Genomic DNA, 23,576 nt, shown 5'->3' with positions numbered 1-23,576 from the left:
TAACCAAATCTGGAAACATTAGCATGGGAGATATGGAGTTATGCAGGCTTGGGTTCAACAATCACTTCAGTTTTTAAAATTTCAAAATTTCCAATAAACCTCTCTGACCATCCAAAAATGTTCAGTATTTCAAAGTCCTAAATTCTATTTGCAGTGTGTTCTTAGTTTCTATACTTTATTCAGTCTAGTAGTATGATACAAATACAAATACAGTAATCTGCTCCAGGAAAGCAAAACACATGTTTAATATAAAAGAAAAGAAGACCTATAGCAGAAAAGTATGGAATATTTAAGGAATCAGAACAGAGGCATTGTTTCTTGTGGAAATGACATCAAAATGCATGGGCACATTTGGATATATGGGGATGTGAAGAAAGGCAAAGAGGAAATGCAAAAGCAGATGGTACCCGGCAATCCCAAACTACTGCTTGTCTCCTTATTCTTGTTGTTTTTATCCTTTTTAAATTTCACCAGACGAAATTTTCCACTTCGGCTGCGTTTAGAATAATCCAGCATTTGGTTCTACAGAAAAGAGAAACCACAATATTTTTGTAGACTTTCAATTTATATAGGATGCCCCCTACCCCCAATGTTCATTCATTTTATCAGACTCTTCTGATAAAATGCAACACTATAATTATTTAATTAATGTTTTTATTATATTAATGGGATATTTGACCTAGGAAAGTAAGTCTACCTATTTATCTACCTTTCTCTTTCGCATTCATTCATAAAATTTATTGGCTGCTCATCTTGCCATAAGGCAGTGGTTCTCAATTATTTTCTGTCATGCCCCCCCTAGGAAGAAGAAAACATTTCGCGCCCCCCGCGCGACTGTAAATAGTATCATTTGTCTATAAAATTGTTATAAGTACACCTCTGCATAACACTGTATCCTTGTCAATCCATGATGGATCCCAATAAGGACGGTTACCCCTTGCGATGATGTCCAGCCACCAAACTCCCATATTTTGCGAAGTGGATAATGGACTACAAAGAGAAAATATGGTTTTAGGGCTTGAAAGCTACGCAGAAGAAAGGAAGGCCAACCCATCAAAAGGATGGAGAGCTGAATAAGGATTATTACAATATCCCTGGAAATACTACCACCTTATTGGAGCTCATAGGCTGCTTGTAGTAGATTCTTGGCAGAGCTGAGATGGAGGTGGAACATCCACTTTGCTGGTCCAGTGGCTGAGGCATGGAAGCCAGCTGGGTGATTTTCCCTCTCAACCCGACTCACCTCACAGGGTTGTTGTAGGGAAAATAAGCTGAACAAGGAGCACTAGATGTATTATGTTCCAGCAGGGGGCTGGACTAGAAGACCTCAAAGGTCCCTTTCTCTTACCTTCCTGTCTCCTTCCCCCACCCTACCCTATTCCAACAAAAACATTATAAAAATATTTATTTCCCATTTCTTGCCAGCCCTAGCAAAGAGGTTGGCCTTTCCTAATGGCCTCCTCTCCAAGCCCTCCTTGGCCCAGCTTCCCCGCAGCCCACAAAGCTTCCCGGTTTGGGAGTGGGGGGGCAAGGGAAATCCCAATGCGGCAGCCGCGATGTTCTGGACGGAGCGATTCCTGGGTTTGTATTTGCGAGCTCCGAAGTGAGCGCTCCTCTGGGGCGGAGGCAGGCAGGCAAGAAGGCAGGGCGTGCGCTGGGCAGCTCGGCCACCGGGCGTGGCCAAAGCGGTCCCCGAGAGGCTTGTTTGCTCGGCCAGCAGGGCGGAGGCGGAGGGGCGGACCCCCATTTCCCGGCGGCTTTCGTGCTCTCCCCCCGACCCGGCAAGGAAGAGGAGCCGATGGGACCCGCCGTTGCCGCCTTCGCCGCCAGTTAGCTCAGAGGAGATGCGAGCGAGGCCACAAAGACCTCTTTGTGCACCGGCGGCCGCGGCCCCCTCGTTTGCACCCAGATGGAAAGGGAGCCTTCACGCCCCCCTTTATGGAGCCCCACTATTTGAGAACCGCTGCCATAAGGTAACTCTGGGCAGCTCACAGTCATAAAATATATCTACATTAAAACATAAATAAAATTAAAGTACAGATTAAGGACACGTGGGGAGGGTGGGAGTGGAATAGGGGGAGGTGGAATCTGTTGTTAATCAACTGCTTCCATTGTGCTGTTCACCCATTGGGGCCCTAAAACACCCTAAGCATAACCCTAGATACTCCCTCTAACAAGTTACCTCTTCATCACTGGGCTCCATGAGTTGCCACAGCCATGGAATATCTGCTAGTTTCCTTATGTGAAAGTCCATATCTGTCAATGCAGCTTGGAGCTGTTCTTTCTGGGGAGGATCCAACTGCTACATCAGAAATGAAAATGTGAAGACACAGTTAAGACCTATAATCTGAACCGAGACCTGTCTAACCTGTTAACAGAACTACCATAAAGTACATTAATATCATGATTTTTTTCTATTTTATTGCTTAAATATTATTCTCTAATGTTGCAACAGTGTGGCATAGAAACAATATGGCAAAAAAATACGAAAGGTATAAGAAAAGCTGGTCTTTTCCTATAACAAATATTTTTTTTTTGTGACAAAAGAAAAATATACCGAATCTGGCTTAACCCAACCATTCAATGTAGCACTTCATATCTTCTTACCCTTATGAACCATCCTTGCTTTCTCCACAGCAATACCATGCTGCATACATTATCTTTTTCTCTTTAAACTTTTAATGTATGGACAAATAACTATACTCTGCACAAATTCTACTTCAGGCAATTGTACCTTGATGTGAAAAATAAATCTTAATAGACTTATTGTCCAAGAATACAGAAATCCTTTGGCTCTTTGCTTTGCATCAGTTTTGCATCTAATTAAATAATTTCATTAAATTCAAATGAAGCATTATAAGCTTTGTAATAAGTTAGACCTTACATTAATTAATTAACTTTGCTTTTAGAAGAAGATTCTGGCTAATGAATTTATAATGAATCTTATGAACATTAATATTAAATGATGCTTCTCTACAGCTGAGTTTCCTTTTCTGAATTCACTTAACATGTTTGAATATGCATTCTGAGAAACATTTAGTAACATTTTGTTTAGAAATTAAAATATCTAAAAGCTAAGTGAATAAGTGTAAAGAATAGCTCAACCACCTTTTTTAAAGCCTCTGCCCAATTAGATCCTATGTTTACAAAGTGATAGGTGATCTTATGCTAGAAATACTGTCTGTAGTTGTTGGCAGGATTTGTACTCGACTTTCAATTGTGAACAATTCCTGGAATTATGTTGCAAGTGCAAACATTTCAATGAAAGCGGTCCAAATGGACTTTATAATGTCAAATGATCTTTTGTAGAATACAGAATTTAGAAATGGAAACGAGAAGAGCAAGGGAGCGGATTCAAGGACAGATCAGACAGGTACTCATTCACACACCTTTTAACTATTAACTTTATGAAGAACGAAAAGCCAATGTCAGAATAATGTACCTAATATTTACAGAGAGGAGAGTGATAAGTGTTGTCCAGTATTAAAGGCCAGTACTTCAATAATGAAGCAAATTATTCTTAGTGAGGACAAGTAAGATAAATAACACAACCAAACACAAATATTTCATGGTATTTTTTTTCTTACCAAAGCCATTTTTCCAGCCAGAAGAAGTTCTGTTTCATTGTGCAAGGCTTTCACATTATTTACCATTTCTACTACAAGGTTGCAATTCAGGCCCTGTAGAAAGATTATATGTATAAGAACTGGAAGCTGCTAACCCAATAGGGCAATGTAAGACAGTCAAAATGCACTGCAAATTACAAAGTAATACCTCTGTAGACTTGGATTTTGCATACACTTTGTCCATAGATTTGGAGCTAGCATTGACAGCATGAGCAAGTTCTTGTTCCATATCCTGGAATGCCTGGGCTATTTCTCGAATGCTGTAAGAAAAAATAAGAGAATGACCATTGGGTTATCTGAAGGGTTGTTCTCTGTGCATTGCGGGAGTGTCCAAGCATGGGGTTAACTGTCACACTGCCCAAGGACTGAAATTCTTGGCCATGCCTCCTGGCATCCTGTAGCTTTTCAGCTTTTTCAATCAAGGCATGGTCCCGTCAGAACTCAGGTTCAAATGGATGCAAATCCTCCGACAAATAAGGAATCAGTCTAGTCCGGAAGTCTGTACCCCAGGGTGGGGTTGGACACTCCCGCAGTGCACAGAGAACCCTTCAGGTAAGCCAATGATCATCCTCCTGTGCACTGCTCGGAGTGTCCAAGCATGGGACGTACCCAAGCTAAATGTCACTATGGTGGGTCAAAGTCGAACCCTGAACTCAATTGTCATTAATAATAATAATAATAATAATAATAATAATAATAATAATAATAATAATAATATATTTATTTCTTAGCCGCACCCTCTCCCGAAGGACTCGGGGCGGCGTACAACGAAACATTCGAAATAAATATGTAAACAAAACAAACATATAACAAAGGTACACTAAAACATACATACATACATAAGGAGGAGATCGATTGATAAAAACAATTAAAATACTGTATTTAAAACCCCTAGAAATTAAATATAATTAAAATACCCAGTTAAAAACCCGTCAGGAGCGATATGGTTAAATCAAAGTTGAGCCAGGCCAGCTGCTTGGAAAAGGTGGGTCTTAAGCTTAATACGGAAGGAGCGGAGGTCAGAGGTATTCCTAATATCCGGAGGGAGGTCATTCCACAGGGCTGGGCCCGCCACAGAGAAGGCTCTACTCCTAGGCGCCGCCCCACGACATTGTCTAGCGGACGGCACCTGGAGGAGCCCCTCTCTGTGCGAGCGAATTGGTCGCAGGGATGTATGGGGCAGAATACGATCCCGCAAGTAACTAGGTCCTAAGCCATGGAGCGCTTTAAAGATAGTTATCAAAACCTTGAAACGCACCCGATAGACCACAGGAAGCCAGTGCAGCTCGCGCAGGAGCGGTGTCACGTGGGAGTACCTAGTACTCCCCATAATTACCCGCGCGGCTGCGTTCTGGACCAACTGCAGCCTCCGGGTGCATTTCAAGGGAAGCCCCATGTAGAGAGCGTTACAGTAGTCCAAGCGAGACGTCACCAGCGCATGAGTGACTGTGCGCAAGGCATCCCGGTCCAGTAGGGGGCGCAATTGGCGCACCAGGAGAACCTGGTGGAACGCCCCCCTTGCCACGGCTGTCACATGGTCATCCATGGACAGCCGGGCATCTAGGAGGACGCCCAAATTGCGCGCCCGCTCCACGGGGGCAAGATGGATGCCCCCAATGGCCAATGATGGAATACTCTATAAAGAATACTCTATAAGACCGGTCTTCCAAAGGCCGCATCCGCAGAGGCATATTTGTTCAATTCATAATGCCTGACAAACAAAGAAGGCGATGTCCAGGTCGCAGCCTTGCAGATATCCTCGACTGAGGCCTGGGTTGCCCAGGCCACCGTGGTGACTGCGCTTCTGGTCGAGTGTGCGGTCAATCTGTGTGGTGCCGATCTGCCCTGATGTTCGTAGGCGAGTGAAAGACAAGCTTTGAGCCAGTGCCCCATGGTGGAAGCGGAAACCTTGCGTCCCATAGTAGCTGACTGGAATGATACAAAGAGAGCCTCTGAGCGAAAGAAGGAAGCTGTCTGCTTGATGTAACTCTTCAGGGCCTTGCGCATATTGAGGGTATGCCACCGGCCCAGGATTACTGGGTCTGGGACAAAAGTCCGGAATTGTCTCCTGGGCTCTGTGGAAGAGTGAGTTAATTTTTGGCACAAATGAAGGATTCATTTGAAGAACCACCCTATTGCTATGAATCAGACACAAGTCCTCCTTAACCGTTAGGGCCGCTAACTCCGAAATTCTTCTAGCCGATGTAATGGCAATGAGAAAGGAAGTCTTAAGCGACAAGGGCCAGAAGTTCTAAGTTCTAAGAGGTTTGAACGGAGGCTCAGAAAGGGCTCTGAGTACAATGGAAAGCTCCAGGTAGGGTAACAACAACAACAACAACAACAACAACAACAACAACAACAACAATAATAATAATAAATATTTATTTCTTAGCCGCACCCTCTCCCGAAGGACTCGGGGCGGCGTACAACAAAACATAGGAAATAAATATACAGACAAACATACATATACCAAAAACATATACCGAGACATATACAAAACATATACTAGGAGGAGGTGAATTGGTAGATAAAAAACAAGTAAAAACACAATGTTTAAAAACCCCTAAGTAAATTGGATGCAATTAAAATATCCCAGATAAAAAACCCGTCAGGAGCGATAAAATTAGATCAGAGTAGAGCCAGGCCAGCAACTTGAAATAGGTGGGTCTTGAGCTTTACACGAAAGGAGCGGAGGTCAGAGGTATTCCTAATATCCGGGGGGAGGTCATTCCACAGGGCTGGGCCCGCCACAGAGAAGGCTCTACTCCTAGGCGCCGCCCCCCCGGCACTGCCTGGTGGACGGCACCTGGAGGAGACCCTCTCTGTGCGAGCGGATTGGTCGCAGGGATGTATGGTGCAGAATACGATCCCGCAGGTAACTAGGTCCTGAGCCATGGAGCGCTTTGAAGATCGTTATCAAAACCTTGAAACGCACCCGATAGACCACAGGAAGCCAGTGCAGCTCGCGCAGGAACGGTACCTAGTACTCCCCATAATTACCCGCGCGGCTGCGTTCTGGACCAACTGTAGCCTCCGGGTGCATTTCAAGGGAAGCCCCATGTAGAGAGCGTTACAGTAGTCCAAGCGAGACGTCACCAGCGCATGAGTGACCATGCGTAAGGCGTCCCGGTCCAGTAGGGGGCGCAATTGGCGCACCAGGCGAACCTGGTGGAACGCCCCCCTTGCCACGGCTGTCACATGGTCCTCCATGGACAGCCGGGCATCCAGGAGGACGCCCAAATTGCGCGCCCGCTCCACGGGGGCGAGTTGAATGCCCCCGATGGCCAATGATGGAATTAATTGGCTGAACCGGGGAGCCGGTACCCACAGCCACTCCGTCTTGGAGGGGTTGAGTTTGAGTCGGTTGTCATCCATCCAGACCCGTACGGCTTCCACACACCGGGACATCATTTCGACGGTCTCGTTGGGGTGGTTCGGGGTGGAAAAGTACAGCTGAGTATCATCAGCGTACAGATGGTATCCCACCCCGAAACCACGGATGATCTCACCCAGCGGCTTCATATATGTGTTGAACAGTAGTGGCGAGAGGACCGACCCCTGTGGCACCCCACAAGTAAGGGGGCGTAGGGTCGACCTCTCCTCCCCTGCCAACACACGCTGCGTCCGGCCAGAAAGGTAGGAGCCGAACCACCGCAGAACGGTGCCCCGGACCCCTAACCCCTCCAGCCGGCGCAGCAGGATACCATGGTCGATGGTATCAAAAGCCGCCGAGAGGTCTAATAGGACCAGGATAGAGGAGCAACCTCTATCTCTGGCCCTCCAGAGATCATCCACCAACGTGACCAAGGCCGTCTCCGTGCTGTGACCGGGGCGGAAGCCGGACTGGCGCGGGTCTAGATAATCATTTTCCTCCAGATGTCGTGGAAACTGGTAAGCCACCACACTCTCTACAACCTTCGCCAGAAAGGGAAGGTTGGAGACAGGACGATAATTGGCCAGCCCTTATTGAATGCACCACCTGAGGTTGTAAGTTCAAAGCTCCCTTCAGGAAGCTACGCATGCTCGGATGACAGCTGAGCTGTTGGTGAGAGCCTGTTGACAAGATGGTGGACAAAGCCGCGACCTGCCATCTTAGTGTGTTCGGAGTGAGCCCTTGATCGAAGCCCACTTGGAGAAAGTCCAAAATCTGTGGAAGAGACAACATAAGAAGGCCCTGGTTACAGTGAGCGCACCAGCAGGCAAAGGTGGCTCACATGGCACTGTAGATTCTGGTAGTGGAAGGCTGCCTAGCTGCCTGGATGGTATGGATGATCTGGCTGGAGAACTTGGCCTGAGTCAGGAGGTCCCTCTCAAGTGCCAGATGGTCAGCTGGAGCCACTGGGGCTCCGGATGGAGAATGACCCCCTGGCTGAGACTGACTCCTGTGGAATTTTCCAGGGCCGAGCGATGGAGAGACTGGTCAGGTCGGCAAACCAGGTCGTTCTCGGCCAATGAGGTGTCACTAGAAGTACCTCCGCCCGCTCCGTAAGTATCTTCCTGATGACTCGAGGAATCAGCAGCAATGGGGGGAAGGTGTAGAGAAGGCCCGGAAGCCAGGAGCTGTTGAGGGCGTCCACGCTCTCTGCTTGAGAGTGATACCTGGTGAAGAAGCGAGGCAGTTGAGAATTCTCCGGTGTGGCGAAGAGGTCAACTAGGGGCCGGCTGAACCTCTGTGACAGTTGTTGAAACAGGTGCGAGTGTAGACGCCACTCCGACTGGTACAGAGTGGTCCGGCTCAGCCAATCTGCTCAGACGTTGTCTACGCCAGAGATATGCTACGCCCTTATTGAAGCCATATGGTGCTCTGTCCACCTTCCGAGTGCTTCCGCCTCTGTCATGAGTGAGCTGGATCTGATGCTTGCCTGCGGTAGATGTGCGCCTTCATCACCATGTTGTCTGTCAGGACTAGGATGTGACGACCTTGCACCTCTGACTGGAATCTGCGCAGAGCGAGGTGGACTGCCCTTAGCTCCAACCAGTTAATGCTGTGGGATAACCCGCGGACCAGCCACCTGCCCTGCATCACCTTGCTGCTGAGATGGGGCCCCCATCCGAACAGGCTGGCATCTGACGTGATGATCACGTGGTTGGGCTCTCGGAACAGGGAGCCCTTTGTCAATGCCGTGGTCTGCCACCATCTGAGGGAACGGAGGACCTTTGGCGACAAACATACCTTGACCTTGGAGTTGGCATTGGCCCTCTGTGAAAGGAGGAGGAACCACTGCAACTGTCTTGTGTGCAGCCTTGCCCACTGGACGATTTCTATGCAGGAAATCATTTTGCCCAGCAATTGCGACAACAGGAGCACTGGAACGGACGGCGATCACCGAACCTGCTGCACAAGAACTTGAAGGCTGTGGATTCACTCCGGGGACAGGGACACGAAACAAGACGACGTGTCGATCACCATCCCCTGATGAAGGATCTTTGTGGAAGGTGGCAGATGGCTTTTTTCGAGGTTGATGGAAAACCTGTGATGTCGCAGGGTGTCCATGGTCACTTGAAGGTCGCATCACCAGCCTGCGCTGGTGATGACGATTGTAACAAGATGTCATTGAGATAGCACTGGAGGCTAATGGGGTGCATCCGGAGGTGTGCCACCACTGCGGCTAGGATCTTTGTGAAGGTCCTGGGGGCTGATGACAGGCCGAAGGGTAAGGCACGGTACTGGTAATGATGTCCCGCATAGTAAAACTGCAGGAATCGCCTGTGGGCCGGTCTGATTGGTATATGGAGCTAAGCCTCCTTCAGGTCGATAGAACTCAGAAGGTCCCCTGGTCGAATGCAGCCCAGGATTGACTGAAGGGTTTGCATTTTGAACTTTTTGTAGGCCAGATGGTAGTTGAGCTTTTTAAAAAGTAAAATGGCCCTCCATCCTCCTGAGCTCTTTGGCACTAGAAAGAGGATGGAATAAAACCCCTCCTCTCCTGACTTGTGGCCCTTATTTCTCACAGATATTGAATTTTGGCCTCCCTGAGGCCTCGTTTGGTGGCACACCTGGGGTAGGGTAACGAATGGAGTGACGGGGAGGAGGGGAAAGGAACTCTAGGGTGAGGCCCAGCTTCATTGTTTGCAACACCCACACATCTGACGTGATGATCTCACAACGGTCGGCAAACAGTTGTAGCCAGCCCCCTATGGGAGGGTCCGTCTGGTGGTCATTTGTTGCAACAGTAGGGCCTGTTAGCCGAACCACCTCAAAATGGCCACCTGTGGGAGGGTTGGTAACGACCCCTGTATCGAAATGGTTGTCTATTCTGTACCCAATCCGATCCTTGGGGGTAGGGATGCTGGAAGGAGAAGGAAGCGGCTTGTGAATCTGATGCTCGAAAGGATTGTTTGCGAAAGGAAGGGGACCTACGGTCAGGTTTGCGGGAGACTGAAGGCATCACCTTTTTATTATCGTAATTCTCAATTAAAACTGGATCTAAAGATTCCCCAAATAGTTTGCCACCTTAAAGGGAGTGGAGGCCAGCTTCCACTTGGACCTCATGTCGGCATTCCGATGGCAAAGCCATAAGAGCCAGCAAGAGGTAACATTAGACATCAAGGCCCTGGATGCAAATTTCGCCACATTGAGGGACGCATCTGGGGTATACTTGGCTGTGGCCACTATTTTGTTAACATCTTGGTGCAGCCTGGTGTCCCCTGGATGAAAACGAGTGAGAAGTTAGCGAAGCCAGGAAATGGAGGCCCTGCTAAAAAAGGAAGCCGAGGTAGAAGTCCCAATAGCCCACACCGCAGCCTGGTGGGTCTTGTGGCAGGCTTTCTCCACTCACTTATACTCTGCCTTAAGGCCCTCCAACAGCTCGGGCGGGAGAACAGACATGGAGGTAAGAGCAGCTATGGGAGCGCCTATTGCAGGGAGCTTGAGAAGATCCTCCAGGCTGGGGACAACGGCATAAAGTCGCTTGTCATTGCCCCCTGGGGTAGCCCAGGTACCCAGGTAGCCCAGGTACCCACTGGCGCTGCACTACATCCTTGAAAAGTTTAGGGGTTGGGACCAAGTCCTGGGCCTGAATGTTTTCATCAAACAGCCCCCAACTGGGATCAGAGAGATTGATGATCCCCTGGTAAGCTGGTGGGGAAACCTCCTGGTGAGTGATCACCTTAGCCTTATGCAAAATAGATTTGAACAATGAGGGTTTAAACAACCCACAAAGGCAGGTTTGTCTGGAACCAACCTTTCGTCTCCAGACAGGTCAGGTTCTGCCAGGTCCTCCTCCTCCGAGACAGAGACAGCGATAGCCACTGAGGGAGGAGGCAAAACATGGCCATGTGCTCTGGACCTGCTTCTATGCCCCTTGGCTGACCTATTGTCACGTTCTTTCATCCCCTGGGCGATGCCCTGAGAGATTGCTGTGGTGATTACCTCCCGTATCTCAGCTGATAAGGATGGGCCCTGGTCTTCCACTGGGTGGGTCCTGGTCTTCCACTGGGTGGGTCCCAAGGGTGAAAGGTGGCCTAAGATGTGGGGAGGGGGGAGGATGGCAGCCCCACTCACCACCACACCAAAAGGCAAGCATGTGCAGCCCGTCACAATGCTGCTTGAAGAGGGCTGGAACAAGTTTGGTGGGTCACAGGTAGGTACACAGCACAGCACAGCACAGGAGGATGGCAGCAGCCAAGGCCTCCGAAAGTTGCTCCGATCCAAAGCCTCCTTTCCAATATGTTTGGCTGCTAAAAAAAACTGGGAATTAGTCAAACCAAATGGCCGCTGGAAGTGTGGCAAAATGGCCACACCCAGTAAGCCATGTGGCCCAACTGAGACCTTCCCAAAATGGCCACGCCCAGGGAGACATGCGGCAGGGCCGCAGGGCTTCCCAAACAGTTGAGCCCAGCAGAAAACTTACTGCATGGTCTGGAACCTTGCCGCTGGTTGCGCTGAAGCTGGACAGGTTGCCGAAGCCTTGGACAAGTCCACCGGTGAAGAGAAACAGTCCCGGTGTGAGGCGCAGCCCCAGAGAAGGCAATAAAACTGTTGGGGGCTGAAGGCTAGCAGCTCGAACCAGAGAGGTAAATACAACCTATCAATCAACTAAAACACTAGGAAAGAAAGGAAGGAAAAGTAAAACACTCTCAAGGAGCCAAACACGATAGGAAAAGCGGAAAAAAACCTCTCAAACTAAGGAGCTATAGTAAAATGTGTCCTGATGGGCTTTAGAATGAATTGAAAAACTGAAGCTACAGAAAGTCAGGAGGCATGGCCAAGAATTTCAATCCACTCTTTGGGCAGTGTGACAGAATTTAACCCCATGCTTGGACACTCCAAGCAGTGCACAGGAGAATAGGTGAAATGCAAAGAACAAACTTTCTAGGATGTCTCATTCTGGTGCTACCTTCTCTATTGGTGACAGGAAAGGGCCTTACCTGTGAATCAGAGCTCCAGCTGCTCTGCAAAACAGATTAATATGAGTTGATTCTTCCTCAGATATAATCTCAGGATGCAGAGTGAAAGAGGGAGGTCTGGGCAGTTCACACTTTTGTTTGTCTTCCCAAGACTTTAGAGTATTTTCAAATGCCTAGGGGGAGAGGAAAGGGACAAGAGCCCGTTTGCTTTTTAGAAGAAAATATATTTGTGTATGTGTGTGTATCAGGGGTGGGTTCCAGCTGCTGCTACTACTGGTTCACTCACGGACATGCTGTGCACCCACACGCGCAATGCAACAAAAATTGCTCTGGGCATACGCAGAAGGCAAAAACAAGATGGTGCTGCCAAGAGAACCGGTTTGGGGGCGTGGCAGGCCTGGGTCACTGCCAGCGACCTAGGCCGCCAAGTTATTATCGGTTTGGCTGAACCGGTCCAAACCGGTAGGGACCCACCTCTGGTGTGTACAATATATATCTAACTTTTTCCTTATAGAATAATTCATTTATATAATAAAATTACATCTAAACCTTTGGGCATGTTTGGAGATGTTTGCTGAAAAAATAACAGAGTGATAGGACATCTGAATGAGTAACAAATTATTATTATATGAGCTTCTGTGGGGGGAAAAAGCCCACTTCATCAAATACATGAATTATAGTCCCTATGTTACAGAAATAGGTGTTTTAGAAAATGCAAATAGTGGTGGCAATCACCTTAACAGGGGTTATCTAAAAAGCCGTTACTATTGATGGTATAAATTTTTTGGCACTGGATAAGGAAATTCACAAAGTGAAGTGGGATATCTAACCCGTATTCTTATTAGGTGGATTCTCTTACCCTGTCTCTGGTTAATGTTTGTGCCCTGTTTTTATGAACAATCCAAATATATCCTGGGGGCTGAATCCAAGCCTCTCCATCAACTTGCACAGGGACTCCCTCATCTCCCAGGATTGCAATCTTCACAGTTCGGCACTAAAAAAAATCTAGTGTTAATTACATCCTAAAATTGTAAAAGAAACTTACAAAACAATGTCTGCTTTATGCTACACCAAGTATATTTTATATGTCCAATATAAATAAAAGATTTCCCCAAAATGGTATTATTGCTCATACTAACTGTAGGAATTTCTAAGATCTAACTAAAATAGAACATTATTTAGAAACCAACCTACATTGAACTTTGTGGATTACTATCTTTACTAATCCTTGAACCTTTAACATAGAACTGTCAGGTTTAACTTTTATATAATACTCAATTTTCTATAGTCCTCAAAGGAAATCATCTTATAGATAAAAATAAACCTAGTAAACACCTGGGCTATCCGATGATGCTGAAGATTAATTACACGAGAGACAGCCATCTGCATACTTCCAAATACTGCAACCACTTCTAGGATCTTATCATCAAAAGAAGGAGCTGTAAATGTCTACAGTAGCAAAGAGAATTAAACAAATTAGAGTTGCTTCAACTATTATGGATTTTTTTTGCTCTCAATCATGACAAACAAAGAAGCACTATATAGACATGTTGTATTTTAAAAGGCATATGTGTATTGTAATTCTACAGAAAATGGAAAATAATACATTCTTCATTCTTAAAGTAAAAAAAAAAAAAGACAAATGCAAAAGAAGCAGATTTTATTTTTCATGTCACCACTGGTGACTTTATGTTACTGCTAATCAAAAAAAAAAAATTAAAACCATAGAAACAAGAAGAATATTCTTATGAGTTTACAAAATTATGAAAAGATGGAAACGAATGCTTTGTTTCAGTATTCCGTATAAAAAAGGTCAAAAAAGATGAAAAGGTGAGAAATACTCACATCATCTTCTTTAGTTCCTCCCCAGAAGTTTGTGCCTCCTGCATAGCTGGGGATGTTGAGGACAGCAATTCCCTGAAGACTGGGCAAAGGGATTGGACGCCCATCACACTATACAATATAAAGCCAATTTTATGTAAAGTTTTAACCACAGTTTCATAGTCTTGATTAGTAAAACACCTTTAAAATGCTAGAGAACGTAGGCAACTGCTCAGAATTAATTTGGGAAAATAATTTTCCCAAAATTCATTTCTACACTTTCTACATGGTATCCCTGCTGATGCAAGGAAATATTTATAATTAGAATTTTTAAAGAAATATCATAATATTTCTCACCAATGAGCTGGTCCCCATGTAGACATTAGCATTTGCTTTAAAAAGAACCTGAAATCTTTCTACCAAAATAAAATAATGAAGCGGAATTCATTGTAATCTTTCTTAAAAATTCTAAAGTCATTTCTAAATAACTTCTATTATGGATATATGAAAATGAATTAAAGATCCAATACATTTTTAATATTGTGAACAGGTCCATCAATTTTAATGAGATTTTATTTAACATAATTTTGCATTAAAATATATAAATGATTTCTAATGCTCAGCAAATTCAGCAATTCGGTATTTGTATCAGCAAGCATCAGTGAAATAGAGCAAAAAGGTAGGTGGTGCAAAACATTCAAAGAGCACTTCATAAAGTGTCAAAATGCATTTCCTCAAAGCACTGAGGCAGCTGAGTCCTCCAGTAGTTTCAGGCTGACTGTTTTAGGGTCTTTCTCAGATTGTTTCAACTTATCTGCTCATGTACAGCTACTCTGTTTAACCAGCGGTCTCAGTGGAAGCGTTGTTCATGCAGCCTAGGAAGGCCTCTAAAACAGCTATGCTGAGCTTTGTAGAGAGCATGGCTGTTTCAGGAAAGGTACTCCATTCACATAGGTATGTTTTGCAAAATCTTAATAGCTAACTATTTGCAATTTTTAAGGCACTCACGTATGTTTAAAAGATACCTTATAACATGAAAATCACAAACCATAGCGCACAATCAAAAAGTTCATCTGTTCACTTCAAATAATTGTTCAAAAGGCTAGGGCTATTTTAAATACATTTACCTCTAACAAAACCTTCTGTTCTAAGTTTTTGTAAGTTCTGTGTAGCAGTTCCTTTGTCCCAAGAACTCCGTACCACATCATATTTTTTGTACGACTTCTGGTAAAGGGAAATAAAAGGGAAATTAAATATATGAAAATTATCACTAAAAATGTCACCATTACTTATAAAACAAGAAGTATTAAAGGAAGTATAGATTTATATTTGCAGTTAATAGGAAAAAAGTTTAAAACAATATAAAATAGATTGTAGTACCTGCATTTCTCTGGATGTTCATCACGCTTGTTGTTGAAATCCAAAGAAATTTTTGCATCCAAGCCAATTCCAAAATAATTATTCATGACACATTTCTCTATGTAGCAATCACTGCAAGATGAATTATATCATAAACAAATTGTTTTCATGTGATGGAATAGTGTAGCATCCTCTCTATTTTCTATCCATATTGCAACACTGTATTTATTTATTTACTTAATTACTTAACTTATATTCCACCAAACTCACTGTTACAGTAACTCTGGGTGGAGAAACACACACACACACACACACACACACACACACACGATTTCCATTGAATAAAGAAACAACAGAACTAAAAACAAAGTAAAAGCTGAATGAACAATAATATATGAATTTGTTCTTGGAGATATCAGAAACATGGCTGGCCAAGAATTGAACGATAAAGAAAAATATAGTGAACAATGGTGGTGTAGACTATATTCTCTAGTTTAATTCTGGCTTCTAATTTCTTTTGCTTACTCCTTCCTATTCTTTTTCTGAACTCAGTGTGCTCAACCTGAATGTTGTAGTGGCTATCTATCTATCATCTATCTATCTATCTATCTATCTATCTATCTATCTATCTATCTATCTATCTATCTATCTATCATCTATCTATCTATCTATCTATCATCTTTCCATCCATCCATCCATCCATCCATCCATCCATCCATCCATCCACATAATTTAAAGATATTTTCAGTCTTCTTTGTACTCCAGCTAGTAACAAATATTAAATATATAACATCCTTATTTTAACTTATGTAGTGAGTTATGAGAAGATCTATTTCCTATCTTAAATACTCACAGATTTTCTGGCTCAGGATTAAATGGATCTGCATTGATCAACAACCGGCTGATGACAGAACCTCCTGGTAGAGAGCCAGATGTCCCAGCACGGATATCTGCCAATAGAATGCAGAAGTTACAGGAAATAATATACAAGTTAAGAAGTGTGGCAGAACAAAGCAGATTTACAAATTAAGTTTACCTGCAAAATTAACAAGATATTACTTCTAAGTATGAAACATCATCTCACGTTTCTACGATTGTTGAAAGGTAATGAAGAAACAGAACTTGATTTTTTCATCTAAAAAACTAAGTTTAGTACTAGTCCTACACAGAAAGAGATTCAAGCACATTTTCAGTACACAAAAAGAGATTCCAACACTTTTTCCTGTGTTTTCCCGTATCATCCAATGGAAAACTGTGAATTAATTCCACATATCTTTGAAAGCAAAGTTTGTTTCACCATTTTAAAATGTCTTAATTTAAAACATAGCACAATATACAGGTATTAATTGTACCTGTATTTAACAAGGATGTTTTTTTAACGTATGCAAAACAACTGTAACGGCTGATACATTTTCTGGACCTAAAGTGATTAAGGTTACTTGATTTATGTGATCACCACTGACTGAAACAATGTGAAATAACAGTGGAAAAACATTCATTTATATAATCATGCAATCCTATTTCGATTAAATGGAAAAAGGGTTAGTGAACTCACGGGGGTAGATGATCTTTGCATTCAACATTGGCAAGCTGTCCCGGTTTCCTGCTTGTGGAGGGAGAGAGGCAGAGCTTCCTACTGATATACTTCCTTTATTTATTAGTCTTTCACAAGGAGACTTGATAACTGAAAAATATAAAAAAAAAGACTTTAGAAACTACAACATACTATCAATCTTTGCTGCAATGCTGTCCTTGCTCCTTGAGAGACATCTAGTTCACTATGAATCCTCACCAGATTTTCTTTTCTTTTTGAGTAAACAGCAAAAGGATAATTAGAAGTTTGATTTTGCAAATTTACAAACAAATCCAACAACACTTCAAATAAAAGGGTTTGAAATAAGATTTTGAAATCAATAAGAATCCTTCCTATGCTGTCATTTTAAATTCTTTTAAAAAGACCTGCAAAAGTAATAGCACTTAGACTTATATACTGCTTCAGTGTTTTACAGCTCTTTCTGAGCAGTTTAGAGTCAACATGTTGCCCCCAACAATCTGGGTCCTCATTTTACCAACCTTGGAAGAATGGAAGGCTGACTCAACTTTGAGCTGGTGAGAATCAAACTGCTGACCTCTAGCAGTCGGCAGTCAGCAGAATTAGCCTGCAATACTGCATTGTAACCACTGCACCAGCAGGGCTCTTAAGCTAGTAATATGAAGGTTGAACACTAGAGCTAACCTGAAAGAATTAAATATTGCAACTGAAGGAGAGGTATACTCAAATTTGACTTAACAGAACAGAGCAAAATGCTTTAACATTGGATACACTGAAGTACAGGTACCTCTTGACTTACGACCATTCATTTAACAACAGTGTGAAATTATGAGGGCCATAGAATGCGGGTTTCATGTCCTGTAAAGTACCTTTGACCCAGTGGTGGGTTCCTGCTGGATCGCACCGGATCGCGCGCGCTCCCTTTCAGCGCTCCACCTGGCTTGCGCGCTCCCTTTCAGCGCTCCACCTGGCTCTCGCGCTCCCTTCCGGCGCTGAAACCGGAAGTGCAGTCTTGCCCCGCCCCTGGCGAAGCAACGACGCCTGCCTGCGCTCCACCAGCTCGGCTGGGAACGGAGATGTTTCCTCAGCGGAGCGGAGCGCCTGAAAAGTCTTTTCAGGCGCTCCGCTCCGCTGAGGAAACATCTCCGTTCCCAGCCGAGCTGGTGGAGCGCAGACAGGCGTCGTTGCTTCGCCAGGGCCGGGCAAAACTGTACTTCCGGTTTCAGCGCCGGAAGGGAGCGCGAGAGCCAGGTGGAGCGCTGAAAGGGAGCGCGCAAGCCAGGTGGAGCGCTGAAAGGGAGCGCGCAAGCCAGGTGGAGCGCTGAAAGGGAGCGCGCAAGCCAGGTGGAGCGCTGAAAGGGAGCGCGCGCGATCCGGTGCGATCCGGGAGGAACCCACCACTGCTTTGACCATTGAAAAATGTTGCAGCACTACCATCCCAGCAGTTACTTTTGCGATCTGACAGCTTGGCAACCTGTTCGCATTTATGGCCAGTTGTGCCCTGTGATCATGTCATTGCCACTTGCAATATTCTCTGCTAGCTTCCCCAGAAAGCTAATTAGGAAGTCAACAGGGAAGGTTGCAAGCTGCTGCTACCTACCGTAGAATTGTCTCTCCTAGCAGGCACATCTTTGAGAGAGAAAGTACTACCTGCTGGGAGGGAATTTTAGCTATGTATGGAGCTGAAATCACACCTCCAGCTTCAGGCAGCCCTTCAAGAGTAAAAGGGTTCTTTATTATCTGAGGGAAGGAGAACTCCTCTGGCGGGCTGCAGAAACAGAGCTCATATCCTGAAGATCTAAGCTCTATTCCTTTGGAAGTGTTTCCTTTTTTGTAGCTCTTTTGTTCTATTAAAACAAAATCTATTAGAGTATAATCATTCAGTTGACCATCCAACAGAGATCATATAGCACTTGATAAAAAAAAACTTTTATGAAATATGACAAGTGGGTTCTGAAAATATGCTTATAAGGAAATGGGAGATAAATAACTTGGTGTATTAGAAGAGATTTACCTTTCCGATGGCTTCTCCCTTTTGGAAATCCATAGTTGCCAATGTGTGAAGACTGTAAATTAATTTTGTTCTCATTCCTTAGATCCTTTCCTTCTTCAGGGGTGGAAAAGCCCAGAAGAAAGCTTGTCTGTTCTTGGGTTTGAGCATTCTGTTCATCAACAGCTACAAAGTAAAACAGAAACAGAGTCAGGTATCTTTGCTCATGCTATCCTGGAGGAACTAACCAAGCGAACTATTTTCTTCAAGGTAGTAACTCAAGTTTGTTTTATCGGATGGAAGAATGCTCAAATCACTGGTTATCTTGCTTTTATCATTTGCTTTTAACAATGCTCCGATCAGGTTGCTGATTATTTTTTGGTAAATATGCAGGGCAGTGTAAAGTTGTTTTTTGTGGAAGTTATAGTATGGGACATATTACCAGCAGCAATAACTATAGGTAAGGATGAAATATTTCAATCCCATTCTATACAAACTATCTACATCATTTAGAAAGATAGTTCCCTCAAGAAAGGGAGGAGATAATAGAACATAGCAGTGGCACCAGAAGTAGCCTTTTAGTGATGAAAGAAAAATATATAATATTTTATATTTTATAAAAATATAGAGGTGTGTTTGCTTTCAAGAATAAATCAATGTATCTTCCAGAGACTGAAGGTATTATTTCAATCTGGAATATAACTTCCCGTATTGTACATGGATAGCATGAGGCCCCAGTGCTGAAAGTTGTTCTAAACAATGATGTGAGAGAACATCCAGCCACAAGAGGACACTTAAGAGCAATTTACAAAATCATTTTGAAAATGCAAACAATTTTGAAAGTGCAAACAAATGAGGGAAACTTTTTGCATACTTAACAGAAGGAAGGAAAGTGATTAAAAATGAACACTGGAAATGGGCTTTTGTAGATACATAGTACAAGTACAGAAACTCTTTAAGTATCTGGACTGAAATAGCATATCTGAAAGAGCTTTTTAACTAGAGCATCATAAATTGAAGCACCCTTTTGAAACTCTGCACGGCACTTCTGGAAACCAAATGAAAGATATTTTAGGGGAAAAGGTTCTTTTTCTAAAACCTTTTTTATAGAAAAAAACACCATGTAAAACTGGGTTACAATTAGTAACATAATGCATGATTATACTATTTATTAGGAATTAAAAATTAATAAATCCAAATGCCACATTATCAAGAATTTCAATATTAGTAATTATTTATTTATAGCATTTGATTCTACGGGAAAGTATTATTACAGACCTTAAATGGATACAAAAAGTGGATCTATTTACTATTGCTTCCACTCACATAATTTTAATGTTATTGTTATTTCTTATTAGTTATTGATCTTATTGCTATTATTTTTTATTTTGTTAAAAATATTATTTATGTATTCTATCATTATATTGTAAAGTACCCTAACGATGCCTGCTTCATAATAAGCAACCCGATATTGTAATACAAAAGGCAGTGATTTATTAACAGCTTCATTAGGCATTCTTCATTAGGCATTTCTTATTCTCAGCCATCTTTTTTGCTTTCTTTATCTGCTTTTGAACTTTGCCCGTGTTTCTGTCTTCCCTTCAGTCTTTGTCATAAATCACGTTATCCAATAGCTTCATTCATCTCAACCCAGCTACTGTAATCTTGAGATCCGGCTCCGCCAATGCTCTGCCTGGTATGTCAACACAGAGAGTTGACATATATTTTGGAATCTTGACTTGGAAAATTCTTAAAAAGCTGGTATAAATAAATAAAATAACACCATGCTGAATCTTCTAACAAAAAAGCATTAATTAAAACCAGTGCCATTATTCTCAGCAAATTACAAACATTTTGTAAATTATTGTCTGAAGACACTGAAGGGCACTTACTTGACAAATGTGAAACAAGACCTACTGAAAGCAAATTAGCATGGCTTTTATAAAGGGAATTCTTGCCTTGTTAGAACTTCTGTTAGAACTTCAAGAATTGGTAAATATGAAGATATGAAGCTTTGGTCTACATTGGACAATGTGACATTTGATGGATAGTTAATTAGTTGCTTTAGAAAAATATAATTTTAAGAACACAGCACTTCTATTTTAAGAATACAGCTCTTAAATCCCAAGTCTATAGAAAGATAATAGAGATAGTTCTTTCAGGCAGTGGCTGAATTACCTTTTTCTGCATGCTCAATAATTTGACGAATGGCCTTTTTTAGACTGTTGGCTCTCAACATTAGCTGTTCACGTGGTCTAAATATCTGAGTACGAGCAATACAGGAAGACCCGGCTGACAGTTCAGTAGAAGTATCACAAGCAATGCCAGAACCATCACCATCTTCTGTTTCTTCTGCAATGGTGGGAGGTGGGTTTGGCAAAGATGATGAAGCTTGAGATTCTTCATTCAGTGCCTTCAAAAGTGAGTCCAGCTTCTCTTTCAAAACAGAGCACTACAAGTAGAAAGAAAAATGTGTATGGTGATTGTATAGCATAGGTCTGCGTGTGTATGAGAGAAAGAAAATGATTCCCCCCCCCCCCCCCAAATACCTTTCTGGCCATCACTTCTGACTCCTCCGAACTTTCTGGTGCTCTTTCATATGCTTTCCCTACTCGAGCTACAAAATCTTTCACAGTCTCACAGAGCACCCTAAAGAAGGCAGAAGAAATACACAGTAATAATCAGTTCTCATTCACAACATCTAGCTTCTATCAGATAAGCTTTCTTCTTAATACTTACTTGGCTGATGAGATGACTACTGAGTGTTGGTCAGATGTCAAAATTTTGGATAAATGAGCAGCCACAGAGTCTTCATAGAAAAGTATCTGTTGTACCTTGTGAAAGTAAACAGAGAAAATTGTATTATTTCTGCCAATAATGCAAAGCACAAAATTAGAATTTGTACATGCTCAATAAACACGTAGTCATGATTTCAATTTATTCTATGGGGAACATTATACAATATTGCACAATGTGATAGAAAAGCTTCTTTTCTGATGGGGGCAGGTTACAGATATTTTTTAAAAAAAACTACAATAAAAGTTACAGCATATTCCGACCAGTGAAATGACTGTAGTAAAACAAGAATGGGGAACATGTAAACCTTTAGATCAGGGGTGTCAAACATATGTCACATTGTCATCACATGACGTATCACGACTTTCCCCCCTTTGCTAAAACAGTAATGGGCGTGGTCGGTGTGTGACGCATTTGGCCTGAAGGCTTTGAGTTTGATACTCCTACTTTATATCTAACTTTACCTTCTCCTATTTTAAACTTCAAATCTGTTCATTTGTTTTGTTTGAACCTCTGTGAATACCTTTCACCTACATAAAGGACCATATCCCTCTTTAGTGCTCTAAAAATTACATTATTTTAAAGCTCATATGAATTTTTGCTTTATTTTATTACCTCATTTTTCCAGTTTAATTTTTTTCCCTTACACTTTTTCCTGTTTAATAATTACCTACCTCAGAACTTTCACTGAAATCTTCAAGAACTGTAGTAGCTGATGTTTGACGAGGGAGTTTTGTTTCGTATACCATAATGCTCCATCTAGTAAAAAGATTTATTACACAAATTACTACAAATCAGATTCTGTTTACTATTAAAATGCATAGCAGATACAGCTGATTTTGATCTTTTAAAATGATCAAAAATGTGAATTCAGGATCAGTAAGCATGAATATTCACAGGCACATATATGTATACTTACATACAGATAACATCAGAGTGGGTTGCTCCCGGTTTGGCCCAGATTGGGCAAACCGGTAGTAGTGGCAGCAGGAGGCTCCGCACAGGAGCGTGCCCGAACCGGTAGTAAAAAAATTGGCAACCCACCACTGGATAACATACATAAATACACATGCATTATATTCATGCAGAGTAAGCACTGAAGTTCATTTTCCCTACATCCAATAAAATGCCCTTAAATTACTAGCAAAAGATCACAGTAATATTTACTCAAAGCAATTCCAAAGCTTAAGAAATTCTAAATACACATAGTACATAATTACGTAAGTATTGATTGCTACAGAAATCATAAAATTTTAAATACCATACTAAAAACAGAGTTAATGGTTCTTAGTTTAACATTTAATGCATAATTATTAAGTAGGATGTAACTAATATTGTTACAGAGCAAGGCACATATCCTGATAAAATTTTCAGACTTTACTATTCTGAATATTACCATTTATAATACATAAGTAAATCAGATAATGCACATTAAAATTATAAATCAAACAAATTAGATTAATACTTTATTTAAAAATACCCCTTCCAGTATTAAACTTGAACACATTCTGCCAATTTATAAAAGGCAGACATATACTTTTTAAGCTTGGAATATAAAAGCTTTTACTTAAACAGTATTTTCAGGACTGCAGAATGGCACACTATAGCAACACAACTGATCCTCCTACATAACCAAGCTTGGTTAAGACACTTGTAAAATTTAAACATAATGCACAAATGCCAACCATGCTGAGTCAGATTCCATCTGGTAATAAAGAACGATATTCAAGCTTGCATATAAAAATATGTATCTCTAGGCCAGGATGGCGAACCTATGGCACGTGTGCCACAGGTGGCAAGTGGAGCCATTTGTCAGGGCACGCGAGGCGCTGGCCAGCTGAGTTCACCGTTTTTAAAAGCCATTTTTTCGCCCTCCCCAGGCTCCAGAGGCTTTATAGGAGCCTGGGGAGGGCGAAAAGAGCCCCCCCCGGAGGCCCTCTGGAGGCTTCAGGGACCATTCTGAGGCTTCCCTGAAGCCTTCGGAACGCTAAAAATGACCCTCCGAGGAAACCGGAAATGACTTCCGGTTTGCTCGGAGGGTCATTTTAAGCGTTCCGAAGGCTTCAGGGAAGCCTCCGGACGG

At 42.8% G+C, this 23,576-nt stretch overlaps 1 protein-coding gene across 3 annotated transcripts in view; it reads right to left on the bottom strand.

The window, feature by feature from the left end:
* DGKD (diacylglycerol kinase delta) overlaps positions 1-23,576 on the bottom strand; it is an 86,696-nt gene that overhangs the window by 7,492 nt on the left and 55,628 nt on the right. For all 3 annotated transcript variants that reach the window (XM_081955118.1, XM_081955119.1, XM_081955120.1), the window contains 17 exons: positions 22,168-22,252; positions 21,437-21,531; positions 21,247-21,346; positions 20,876-21,149; positions 18,722-18,883; positions 16,711-16,839; positions 16,009-16,105; positions 15,177-15,287; positions 14,924-15,020; positions 13,821-13,928; positions 13,311-13,424; positions 12,835-12,969; positions 11,997-12,148; positions 3,775-3,886; positions 3,588-3,680; positions 2,183-2,302; positions 408-522 (listed from right to left, as the gene is read on the bottom strand). In XM_081955118.1, coding sequence (XP_081811244.1) covers positions 408-522; positions 2,183-2,302; positions 3,588-3,680; positions 3,775-3,886; positions 11,997-12,148; positions 12,835-12,969; positions 13,311-13,424; positions 13,821-13,928; positions 14,924-15,020; positions 15,177-15,287; positions 16,009-16,105; positions 16,711-16,839; positions 18,722-18,883; positions 20,876-21,149; positions 21,247-21,346; positions 21,437-21,531; positions 22,168-22,252 — 2,099 coding nt within the window. The remainder of the gene's footprint in view (positions 1-407; positions 523-2,182; positions 2,303-3,587; positions 3,681-3,774; positions 3,887-11,996; positions 12,149-12,834; positions 12,970-13,310; positions 13,425-13,820; positions 13,929-14,923; positions 15,021-15,176; positions 15,288-16,008; positions 16,106-16,710; positions 16,840-18,721; positions 18,884-20,875; positions 21,150-21,246; positions 21,347-21,436; positions 21,532-22,167; positions 22,253-23,576) is intronic.

Source organism: Natrix helvetica, assembly GCF_964273705.1.
Source record: "Natrix helvetica genome assembly, chromosome: 5".
Taxonomy (NCBI): domain Eukaryota; kingdom Metazoa; phylum Chordata; class Lepidosauria; order Squamata; family Natricidae; genus Natrix; species Natrix helvetica.
The sequence above is the reverse complement of the archived record's forward strand: the minus strand, read 5'-3'. Positions and strand labels throughout refer to the sequence as shown.